This window comes from Coregonus lavaretus (genome assembly GCF_964263955.1).
Source record: "Coregonus lavaretus genome assembly, chromosome: 13".
Classification (NCBI taxonomy): Eukaryota; Metazoa; Chordata; class Actinopteri; order Salmoniformes; family Salmonidae; genus Coregonus; species Coregonus lavaretus.
The window spans coordinates 12,269,281-12,281,332 of record NC_140000.1 but is presented as its reverse complement, the minus strand read 5'-3'; the positions used below and the strand labels follow the sequence as shown (position 1 = coordinate 12,281,332).

At 41.8% G+C, this 12,052-nt stretch overlaps 2 protein-coding genes across 4 annotated transcripts in view; one reads left to right on the top strand and one right to left on the bottom strand.

Moving 5' to 3' along the window:
* The window catches only part of LOC311139364 (sperm acrosome membrane-associated protein 6-like), a gene marked incomplete at its 5' end in the record, with an annotated part of 1,014,348 nt that overhangs the window by 868,491 nt on the left and 133,805 nt on the right, over positions 1 to 12,052 (top strand). The window lies entirely within an intron of this gene.
* LOC311140498 (C-X-C chemokine receptor type 3-like) lies at positions 4,745 to 8,485 on the bottom strand. Of its 3 annotated transcripts, none has more exons than XM_084175578.1 (3): positions 8,348 to 8,485; positions 7,288 to 7,647; positions 4,745 to 6,788 (listed from the first exon to the last, which is right to left on the bottom strand). In XM_084175578.1, the coding sequence occupies exons 1-3, from the start codon at positions 8,354 to 8,356 to the stop codon at positions 6,012 to 6,014; spliced, it is 1,146 nt and encodes a 381-aa protein (XP_084031704.1). In that variant the 5' UTR covers positions 8,357 to 8,485; the 3' UTR covers positions 4,745 to 6,011. The 3 variants fall into 3 exon arrangements, with proteins under 3 accessions (XP_084031704.1, XP_084031706.1, XP_084031705.1); XM_084175580.1 differs by having other exon boundaries at positions 7,288 to 7,643; XM_084175579.1 differs by lacking the exon at positions 8,348 to 8,485 and adding an exon at positions 7,777 to 7,848.

Genomic DNA, 12,052 nt, shown 5'->3' with positions numbered 1-12,052 from the left:
CATTCCACCTCACTGAACACAACATGGTAGGGCTGCAGGTAACATCAGCAGTTGCACCGGTAACCGGAAGGTCACTGGTTTGAATCCTTGTGCAGACTAGGTAAAACAACTGCTGATGTGCCCTTGAGCAAGGCACGTAACCCTAATTGCTCTGAATAAGAGAGTCTGCAAAAAGATAACATAATTACCTAAGTTCTCTGTGGCAGGAAGCCAAGTAAAGCTTACCAACATGGGGTGACAAAGCTTTGCACCGAAAAGATAACACAGGAGTGAAGAGCGATATGAGAAGTCACCACCCAAGATGACGACGAGACAGTCTGCCTCTCTTCCTGTCCCTTATCTCTGCTTTACTACAGCATCTGTGCACCTAAAGGTTTATTCTAGAAGGACATACAGTAGCAACAAAACTTTCTCTCATCACTTGTTCCATTCAAGAGCTTCATAAGCACTTCAGTCTTTAGTTAGCTTTACTTAATCATCAATAATATTGTGTGACAAGACTTAATGGACAGCATCACTCTGTCCAACTGAACAGCTTGCCTCTACCACCTTTTAGCAGGAAGAGAAAAGTATAATCGACTTTAGCTGAAACAGGAAATAACACTTGGTGTTGTAATGTAGGACTGTCAGAGAAACAGGAAGCAGGTCATATCTTGTGTTTGGTGTGTTGCTGCTACCACCAGATGATTTATCTGTCATCCATAATCGCATAGAAAACAAGAGGTGAAATATCACAAAGTGAAACAAAACCAAAACATGTATGGACATGAGTGAAAACAGGAAGGAGGAAAGTGTTAAAAATTGTGTTTTGTGGTAAAAAATGGAAAACAGACATTCAGCTTAACCAAAATACAAATAGGATCAAGTTCTGTCATGAATATTCCAGGTCAGTTCTTCTATTCCATTCCATGTCACATTTATTCAGAATCACACACACACACATACACAATGAGGGAAAAAAGTATTTGATCCCCTGCTGATTTTGTACGTTTGCCCACTGACAAAGAAATGATCAATCTATAATTTTAATGGTAGGTTTATTTGAACAGTGAGAGACAGAATAACAACAACAAAATCCAGGAAAACGCATTTGAAAAATGTTATAAATTGATTTGCATTTTCATGAGGGAAATAAGTATTTGACCCCCTCTCAATCAGAAAGATTTCTGGCTCCCAGGTGTCTTTTATACAGGTAACGAGCTGAGATTAGGAGCACACTCTTAAAGGGAGTGCTCCTAATCTCAGCTTGTTACCTGTATAAAAGACACCTGTCCACAGAAGCAATCAATCAATCAGATTCCAAACTCTCCACCATGGCCAAGACCAAAGAGCTCTCCAAGGATGTCAGGGACAAGATTGTAGACCGACACAAGGCTGGAATGGGCTACAAAACCATCGCCAGTTGGTGTGATTATTCGCAAATGGAAGAAACACAAAAGAACTGTCAATCTCCCTCGGCCTGGGGCTCCATGCAAGTTCTCACCTCGTGGAGTTGCAATGATCATGAGAACGGTGAGGAATCAGCCCAGAACTACACGGGAGGATCTTGTCAATGATCTCAAGGCAGCTGGGACCATAGTCACCAAAAAAACAATTGGTAACACACTACGCCGTGAAGGACTGAAATCCTGCAGCGCCCGCAAGGTCCCCCTGCTCAAGAAAGCACATATACAGGGCCGTCTGAAGTTTGCCAATGAACATCTGAATGATTCAGATGAGAACTGGGTGAAAGTGTTGTGGTCAGATGAGACCAAAATCGAGCTCTTTGGCATCAACTCAACTCGCCGTGTTTGGAGGAGGAGGAATGCTGCCTATGACCCCAAGAACACCATCCCCAACGTCAAACATGGAGGTGGAAACATTATGCTTTGGGGATGTTTTTCTGGGGCCATGTACGGGGCCATGTACCGTCAAATCTTGGGTGAGAACCTCCTTCCCTCAGCCAGGGCATTGAAAATGGGTCGTGGATGGGTATTCCAGCATGACAATGACCCAAAACACACGGCCAAGGCAACAAAGGAGTGGCTCAAGAAGAAGCACATTAAGGTCCTGGAGTGGCCTAGCCAGTCTCCAGACCTTAATCCCATAGAAAATCTGTGGAGGGAGCTGAAGGTTTGAGTTGCCAAACATCAGCCTCGAAACCTTAATGACTTGGAGAAGATCTACAAAGAGGAATGGAACAAAATCCCTCCTGAGATGTGTGCAAACCTGGTGGCCAACTACAAGAAACGTCTGACCTCTGTGATTGCCAACAAGGGTTTTGCCACCAAGTACTAAGTCATGTTTTGCAGAGGGGTCAAATACTTATTTCCCTCATTCAAATGCAAATCAATTTATAACATTTTTGACATGCGTTTTTCTGGATTTTGTTGTTGTTATTCTGTCTCTCACTGTTCAAATAAACCTACCATTAAAATTATAGACTGATCATGTCTTTGTCAGTGGGCAAACATACAAAATCAGCAGGGGATCAAATACTTTTTTCCCTCACTGTATATATATGTACAGTTGAAGTCGGAAGTTTACAAACACTTAGGTTGGAGTCATTAAAACTCGTTTTTCAAGCACTCCACAAATTTCTTGTTAACAAACTACAGTTTTGTCAAGTCGGTTAGGACATCTACTTTGTGCATGACACAAGTAATTTTTCAAACAATTGTTTACAGACAGATTATTTCACTTATAATTCACTGTATCACAATTCCAGTGGGTCAGAAGTTTACACACACTAAGTTGACTGTGCCTTTAAACAGCTTGGAAAATTCCAGAAAATGATGTCATGGCTTTAGAAGCTTCTGATAGGCTAATTGACATCATTTGAGTCAATTGGAGGTGTACCTGTGGATGTATTTCAAGGTCTACCTTCAAACTCAGTGCCTCTTTGCTTGACATCATGTGAAAATCAAAAGAAATCAGCCAAGACATCAGAAAACAAATGGTAGACCTCCACAAGTCTGGTTCATCCTTGGGAGCAATTTCCAAATGCCTGAAGGTACCACGTTCATCTGTATAAACAATAGTACGCAAGTATAAACACCATGGGACCACGCAGCCGTCATACCGCTCAGGAAGGAGACGCGTTCTGTCTCCTAGAGATGAATGTACTTTGGTGCGAAAAGTGCAAATCAATCCCAGAACAGCAAAGGACCTTGTGAAGATGCTGGAGGAAACAGGTACAAAAGTATCTATATCCACAGTAGAACGAGTCCTATATCGACATAACCTGAAAGGCCGCTCAGCAAGGAAGAAGCCACTGCTCCAAAACCGCCATTAAAAAGCCAGACTACGGTTTGCAACTGCACATGGGGACAAACATTGTACTTTTTGGAGAAATGTCCTCTGGTCTGATGAAACAAAAATAGAACTGTTTGGCCATAATGACCATCGTTATGTTTGGAGGAAAAAGGGGGTAACTTGCAAGCCAAAGAACACCATCCCAACCGTGAAGCACGGGGGTGGCAGCATCATGCTGTGGGGGTGCTTTGCTGCAGGAGGGACTGGTGCACTTAACAAAATAGATGGCATCATGAGGAAGGAAAATTATGTGGATATATTGAAGCAACATCTCAAGACATCAGTCAGAAAGTTAAAGCTTGGTCGCAAATGGGTCTTCCAAATGGACAATTACCCCAATCATACTTCCAAAGTTGTGGCAAAATGGCTTAAGGACAACAAAGTCAAGGTATTGGAGTGGCCATCACAAAGCCCTGACCTCAATCCTATAGAACATTTGTGGGCAGAACTGAAAAAGCGTGTGCGAGCAAGGAGGCCTACAAACCTGACTAAGTTACACCAGCTCTGTCAGGAGGAATGGGCCAAAATTCACCCAACTTATTGTGGGAAGCTTGTGGAAGGCTACCCGAAACGTTTGACCCAAGTAAAAAAATGTAAAGGCAATGCTACCAAATACTAATTGAGTGTATGTAAACTTCTGACCCACTGGGAATGTGGTGAAATAAATAAAAGCTGAAATAAATTATTCTCTCTACTATTATTCCGACATTTCACATTCTTAAAATAAAGTGGTGATCCTAACTGACCTAAGACATGGAATTTTTACTATGATTAAATGTCAGGAATTGTGAAAAATTGAGTTTAAATGTATTTGGCTAAGGTGTATGTAAACTTCCGACTTCAACTGTATATATATATATTTTACAACTCATTTAAATGACATAATCTGGTCAAAAATAGCCCATTGTATTCACAAGACATGTATTGACTTGTATGTCAATGTTTATCATTGAAAACAAAGGATTAGTGCGTCACACACAGTGCAGCCCTAAAATCATCTCTCTTTCTCTATATCTCTCCCCACCCTCTCTTTCCACCTCCTTCTTTTCTGTTTACTCTTATCTTGCCTTCTCCCACAGCGTGACCTGGTTGACAATGACCGCTACAGTCCTCTCTTAGTAAAACAAACAGTGGAGTATTCAGACGGATATCGAGGAAACAGAGCTGTGAAAAGTGCACAGGACACACAGAGAAATATTATTGTCTCCCTCTCCCACCACATCTGACCAATGATGTCATTAACTATGGCTGTGTGTGTCAGCCTGTTGCAACAAAGAAATGAACTCAACAGTGGGACATCTGGGACAGAGTGGGAAACCCTATCTCATGCTGCTGTCAGACAGGGTAAAACCAGCCTGTAGACAGGGTAAAAACAACACTGGGCTTCCCCAGAGTGGGTCAATTTACAGGATATTGTGATATCGACTTGATGAAATCAAAAGTGAAACAATTGTTTTTAAAAGGGAAACATACTCTTATTCATGAATTATATACAGTAATGGAATAATAAAATAACAGTATATCATTGTAAAATATAACATTAAAATTATAAAATAGTACAGTAACATACACAAGTCTTACTAAAACTTTAATATTCTGTGAGAAAAGTTGGGGATTTCTTCATACAGATAATCATGAATGAATTGTGAATAATAGCGTGAGAAAATTACAGATATATAAATATCATACTCCTAAGAAAATCCTAAACTCCCCTGTTATTGGTAATGGTGAGAGGTTAGCATGTCTTGGGGGCATGATCTTTGTGCATCTGTAACTTTCTAACTCATCATTAATCACGATTTATTCAGGATTATCCGTAATCATGGTAGCCACTTTAATATAGAAGAAAACATATTATATTCTTATTTATAATAAAAGTGACTCCAAAATGACAAAATACATTATTTACCATTCATTTCTATTGGGCACAACATAATCCGAAACACAACCAAAACAAACAGCAAATGCATCCAACAAGTTTGTAGAGTCACAAGCTTGATGTAGTCATTGTGTGCTAGAATTATGGGACTAAATACTAAACTTTTGACTACTGTAATACACTATAAGTGAATTTGTCCAAATACTTATGACACCTTCAAATGGGGGGACTAGATACATAAAGTGCATTCATTTCTAAACGATAAAACAGATATGTATGAAAACACCCTCAAATAAAAGGTGATATTCTGTACTGTCGCCAAATATAAAACATTTGAGCTCAAATCCAAAATGCCGGAGTATAGAGCCAAATAAAAAGTTTTAGCTTCACTTTCCAAATAAATATGTAGGGGAGTGTAACAATGTAAATGTATGTGTCTGCTGAGAACCAGGTTTCCTCTTAAATCCATTACATTCAGTGGTGCTCTGTACAAATAGTAATACAATAGATGTAGGTTTGAATAATTAATGCTTGATTCATTCCAACAGATTCTACAGAGCCGGACGACATCGATAGGTAAAACAAAACGTGATGATCAGACAACCTGCTGACTTTATAAAAATCTAGAAATATACATTTAGTCTGAGTGTTTTCCATTAAAGTGCAATTCAAAGAAAGCAGTCCTCATAAGGGGCTTTCTACTACGCTTGTCTTTCTCTCATGACACAGGTTACGGTCATCCACCAATCCCCAGACCCAAACCCATGACCCATACATCAACTTCCCCTCAAGGCAGGATGACATACTGTATTAGTCATTAGGATCCTCTTCCTAACCATCAGCTCTGGGTGGACTGTACCTGTCCCATGGTGGTCATTGGTTTCAATGTCCCCTTCTCTTCTGCTTGGTCAGGTGAGTCTTCAACCACACCTGAGTCCCACAGTGAGAGTTTCGGATCGTCCTGCACCCTCTCAACACACCTCACCATATCCAGCACTCGTCGCCGGAAGTTTCTACACAGGCCGAGATGGAGCACTGGGTTGAGGCAAGCGTGCAGGCAGGCTAGAGCGAACGTGACCACCAGAATGTTCCCCAGAGCTTTCCTCCCATTTTCACAGGACCCAGAATCAGACTCCCCAGGCCTCCCCTGAAAGGTGTCCACCATGAGGGTGATGTTGTAGGGCGTCCAACAGAGGAAGAAGAACAGCACCAGGGCCAGGATGACCCGGACGGCCCTCTGCTTCTGGAGGCCCTGGGAGCCGCGCTGCAGCCGCAGCAGGATGCAGGAGTAGCAGAAGAGTAGCACGGCAGAGGGGAGGAGGAAGCCCACCGTGTGGTAGAGCAGGCGGGAGGCCAGGCACCAGTCAAAGCCAGACTGGGAGAGGGACGGGTAGTTGTGGACACACCCCACTTTGTCTCGTCTGGTGTCCCTCACAGACTCCAGGAAGTGCCAGTCGGGGATGGAAAGGAGGAGGGAGAGGAGCCACATGGACAGGCAGCTGGCCTGCACCATCCAGGGCTTCTTGCGAGAGTACATCTGGACCGCGTGGACCACGGACAGGTAGCGGTCCAGACTGATGCAGGCCAGCAGGAAGATACCACAGTAAAAGTTGATCTGAGGAGAGAGAGAGAGAGAGAGAGAGAGAGAGACAGAGAGAGAGACAGAGAGACAGAGACAGAGACAGAGACAGAGACAGACAGACAGAGAGATATAAACTCGAGAATGCTCTTGGCTGGAATGAACATTAAGATGACACAGCTGTGTTCCTCCTCTGTACTTCCTCTTTTCCCAGAAATGTTGAGAGTTTATTAATGGACTCTGAGGAAGAGCCCATTAAGAGTACATTAACCGTGATCTGGATTGAATGATGTATTGAAAGTGTATCCGATGACTTAGTAGAATATTAGGATCTAAAAACCCTTCCTCCCCTTCCTATCCCACACTACCTAGCCCTCGGATTTCACAGCACTAGAACCCCCATCATATACCACACTACACCACACTAGTCCATTCCTTTTCATTTACCCCCTCTCCCCATCCCCAACCCCCCAGTTTATGTGTTCATACAGGTATATACACTTGCTTGACCAGTCCCGTCCCCCCCAGTCCTTACTGTGAACAAGGCTCCAGTGATCTTGCAGAGGGGTGTCCCGAAGCTCCAAACCCCAGCAGCCTGAGCAGCCAAGAGGGGCAACGTGAGCAGCAGCAGGGTGTCGGCCATGCCCAGGTGCAGGATGAAGGTGTCTGTCACGCTCCAGCTCCGCCTCTTCTGGACCAGAACCACAAGGACCAGCCCGTTACCCAGCAGCCCCAGGACTAGCGTCAGGGAGTAGAGCATTGGGAGGAACACCGCGCCAAAACGCACCCCAACGCCATCTTCAGAGGAGCAGTCTTCTTTATAAACATAGTCCTCGTCATAGTTATAGGTGCTATTCTCTTGGAATATCCCTCGCAGGACCAAATCCATGTCTGTCTGTGGAGAAGTCGAGAATCAGTTGATCGTTTGGGTAATACAGACCAATCTATTGGGTTTAAGACTAAAACAATGCGAGCAGAATGTGTGTTGGAGAGGACAACAATTTCCTCTTTCACCAAGTTATACCTAGAGAGATCTGTCTTTAGTCTCCAGTCCTCTGCTCTAACACTGACAAGTTGTGTGGGTATGTGTGAGAAAGAGAGATATTCCCTGAAGTGTCTCATCTGACAATGTCCAGATCAGATTATATTCACGCTGCTCACATGGTTCCGATGTCACCAGATGAGGCAACACCACACACAGCATAGTAAGAGTGGAAAGTACAGTTCCCCTTACGGGGGCTGTCCACTGCACTGCAGATCATCTGACTGGTGCCATTGACACACTATGGGAGATTGTCTAGCTGTGCTCTAACCAGGCTCTCTAACCTCTCTGTAGGTATTCTATACATATCTGATTTTCTGTTAAACCAGAAAGACTGGTGGGAGACAGAGAGAGCGCAAGAGAGAGAGAGAAGACATGTCCTAGGAAATATGGATGCACGGACATATGCACACAAACACACACAAAGGAATTCAAATAGCATGAAAGACATGAGCAGAGAAAGTTGAACTTGTGTAGGACAAAGACCACAGACGAGGAGAAAAGAGAAAACACCTAGACAGTAGAAGGGGTTTGAAATGAGAAATGTACTTACCACAGCCATGTTCTATAGCCGATCATTCAGTAGTCCCAGTAGTACTGGAGACAAAAACTACTCTGTTTGCTTACACTATAAATAAACCAGGAGAGGCCAGGCAGATTGTTTGAATGGCTGCATTCCCTGAGCACTTAAAGAAGCAGAACATAAAAGAGCATAGAGGAAGAGCGGAAAGAGAGAAAACAACTTCAGTTCACACAAAACAAAAGTGAAGGAGGTGAAGGGGATGATGCAGGATTCTTAGAAGAGCGGAAGTATAGTCATTTCAGTCCTCTCTCTCACAGTGAGCAGAGTTGTACAGTACACACCCAGAGAACCAGCGGCAGTATTTTGGTAGCTCTGCAGAAGAGAGGTAACGTTTACCGCAGCTGCTGGTTGTGGGTCAATAACACGTACTTGGCGGGGCTTGCGCTCACAAAAGCAGTGCTGTGCGCAGTGAGAACGCGGTCGCGAGCTGGCGGAAGTGGATTTGTCAGAATGTATTGTGTTGATGTTGCAGCCTGGTCTCATACACAATACGTAACATAGTACACGTAAATCCGGATCTAGGACTATAGAATGAGTATGATATGTTACCTTTGGTATGGTTACATGAGACAGATAGTTTTTTCCTTAAGTAACCAAAGTATGGTAGTTGCTCGGGGTCGGCATATAACGCGAACGTCTAGCAACCCAAAGGTTCTGAATTCAAATTTCATCATGCACAAATTTAGCATTTTGGCTAATTAGCAACTTTTCAACTACTTTAGCAACCCAAAGGTTGTGAATTCAAATTTCATCATGGACAAATTTAGCATTTTAGCTAATTAGCAACTTTTCAACTACTTACTACTTTTGAGCTAGTTTTCAACTACTTAGCATCTTAGCTAAGCCTTCCCCTAACCCTAACCATTTTAGCTAACCCTTCCCCTAACCCTAACCTTAACCCTTTAATCTAACTCCTGAACGTAACCCTAACCCGTAGCCTAGCTTAACCCTTTAATCTAACTCCTGAACATAACCCTAACCCTAACCCGTAGCCTAGCTAACATTAGCCAGCTAGCTAATGTTAGCCACCTAGCTAATGTTAGCCACCTAGCTAGAATTCATAACATATCATACGTTTGCAAATGCATAACATATTGTACATTTTGCAAATGCATAACATATAATAGGATTTGTAAATCGTAACATATCATACCAACTGGGTGATGGACATCCACAAATTAATAGATACCATACGAAACGTAACATACAGTATCATACTAGATGGAACACATCGGTACATACAGAATAATATGAAATGCTCTGAGACCAGGTTGGCAGATATACTGCTTGTATCAGCAGCTGCAGTTACCTCAAGGGAAACTTTTATCCACATCTGTATTGGTAGGCACTGCTGCTATACATATGAGCTCCAAAGTCCAAACATGAGGTGTTGGCGACAGTTCTAATTTGCGTGCATATTCTAGGCTTCAACTGCAGTAGTTGTGCTACAACGGACAGAATAGTGCATCGGTCATATTACATTTGTGTTGCATGTCCATCTCAATAGTTTAGACTAAAAACGCCTCCTGCCCTAATCTCCTCTCCCCCTTCACTGATCTGAAGACTCAAGATTAGCCTACTAAAAGCAACCAGGTTGTGCATACATACAGTACATATCCTATTGCCCAATCTGGTCTCAGAGCATTTCATATTATTCTGTAAGTAAATCCGAGACACTTAATTTCATATGATATGTTACATTTAGTATGGTATGTATTAATTTGTGGATGTCCATCGCTCATTTCGTATGATATGTTACAAATTACAATTCCTATTATATGTTAAGAATTTCAAACGTAAAATATGTTACAAATTTGCAAAACGTGTTATATGTTACGAATTTGCAAAACGTACAATATATTATGAATTTGCAAAATGTAAGATATGTTACAAATTCTAACTAGGTGGCTAGGTGTCAAACGTTAGCTAGCTTGCTAATGTTAGCTAGGCTAGGGGTTAGTGTTTGGGATAAGGTTAGGGTTAAGTTTAGGAGTTAGGTTAAAGGGTTAAAGTTAGGTTTAGGGGAAGGGTTAGCTAGCATGCTAAGTAGTTGCAAAGTTGCTAAAAAAGTAGTAAGTAGTTAAACAGTTGCTAATTATCTAAATTGCTAAAGTTGTCTGCAATGAGATTTGAACTCTCAACCTTTGGGTTGCTAGACGTTCGCGTTATAAAGTGCTGATTAGCTAACATGCTAAAGTTATCTTATGTATCCATACCAAACATAACATATCATACTAAATGGAGGGTCTCGGATTTTGGAGGGTCTCGGATTTACATACAGAATAATACGAAATGCTCTGAGACAAGGTTGCATGGCCTGGGAATTTGTTTTCACCTGCCAGGTTCTTTCGAAGTAGACTAGAGATAAAGTATCCGACAGATTAAGAGAATAAGGAAAGGAATAAAGCGTAAATTGTTTTATACAGTGTCCACCAGATGGCGAGATTGGCCTGTTTTTGTAAGTACTACTTGAATGTTTCCTGATACTACTGGCTACATTGATGCACATAAGTTAACCTTAAAATGCTGTATAACCAAAAATATCCAGAGATGTAACAAGGTATTTGCATATAATTTATTTATTGATATATCAAAAGTACATTTCCCCCAATGTTTGATTCTACTACCTCAAATTTCTTCAACATAGAAATAAATGTATACAATCCTATGTATATATCTGTTGTGCTGACTGATTCATAATAATCTCATCTAAAAAAATACATGTTGAATAACAGACTGGTACCAAAGGACACGTGGACAGTTTGCCATAGGTAAAGCTGCATGAGTCTGTCATGACTAACTGTAACTTGGACACCTTTGGTTCCCCTCTTCAACAAGTGACAAAATGAAGCAATCAACCAAAGAAAATATCATTGCTGAGAGAATTTGAAATGTAGAAGTATTTGCAGCCTTCAAAACCACAAGGCAACATATGAGTAACACATATAGTGATGACCTGGCTCTTTTGAGGGAGTGGGTTTCATTTTTTTTTTTGTAAGTCTTTTGCAAGAGATGATGCAGTTCGCAGAAATGATAGTCCTCAACTTATCAGAAAACCAAACAGCTTGAGAAACGGTTCACTGGTCACCTTCATATTATGCAGTCATTGCTGCTCACACTAGAGGCAGATGGGTTAACATGGAAGGCTACGCGATTGGATGGACAGTAGAATCTCATTAACAAAAATGACCCCAAAATTCTGTGTGTTTACAAGAAGAGAGCCAAAATAGACTAATATATGAAAAAATCCTGAGAACATGTTGTCTTTAAAAGCACCATAATTTTGAGCTACTAGGAATAAGGCCACTATCAGGAAGCACCAGAGGAACGAATCACAACAAAATAACATTCATGTTTTCTTCACTTGACACAATGTGCACATCTGTATTTCTTCCCCATTTTGTCATTTTCACAATCATTCAACAATTCAAATTTCTGTTCCCTCTTATCAGCTCCCACTAGTTCATGACTCCCTGTCCCCCTTTTGTATTGTATTCTCTCTTCTGCTCTCTTTTCCTGTCAGTCTCCACATCCCCCCTCCCTCTCTCTCGCACCAGGGCCATGATGCACAGACCTTTCAGGGTCGTCACTAGTTACCACATCCACAAAGTCATAATTATGGCTATTTCTACAATTTCTCTTCTTGAAATCTGATTTTAAACCTAACCTTAATCC

Bases quoted from the DNA above. Each gene is read 5' to 3' on its own strand.
- LOC311140498 (XM_084175578.1), bottom strand. The intron at 6,789-7,287 runs GTAAGGACTGGG...CTCTCTCCTCAG, and splicing joins TCACTGGAGCCTTGTTCACA to ATCAACTTTTACTGTGGTAT.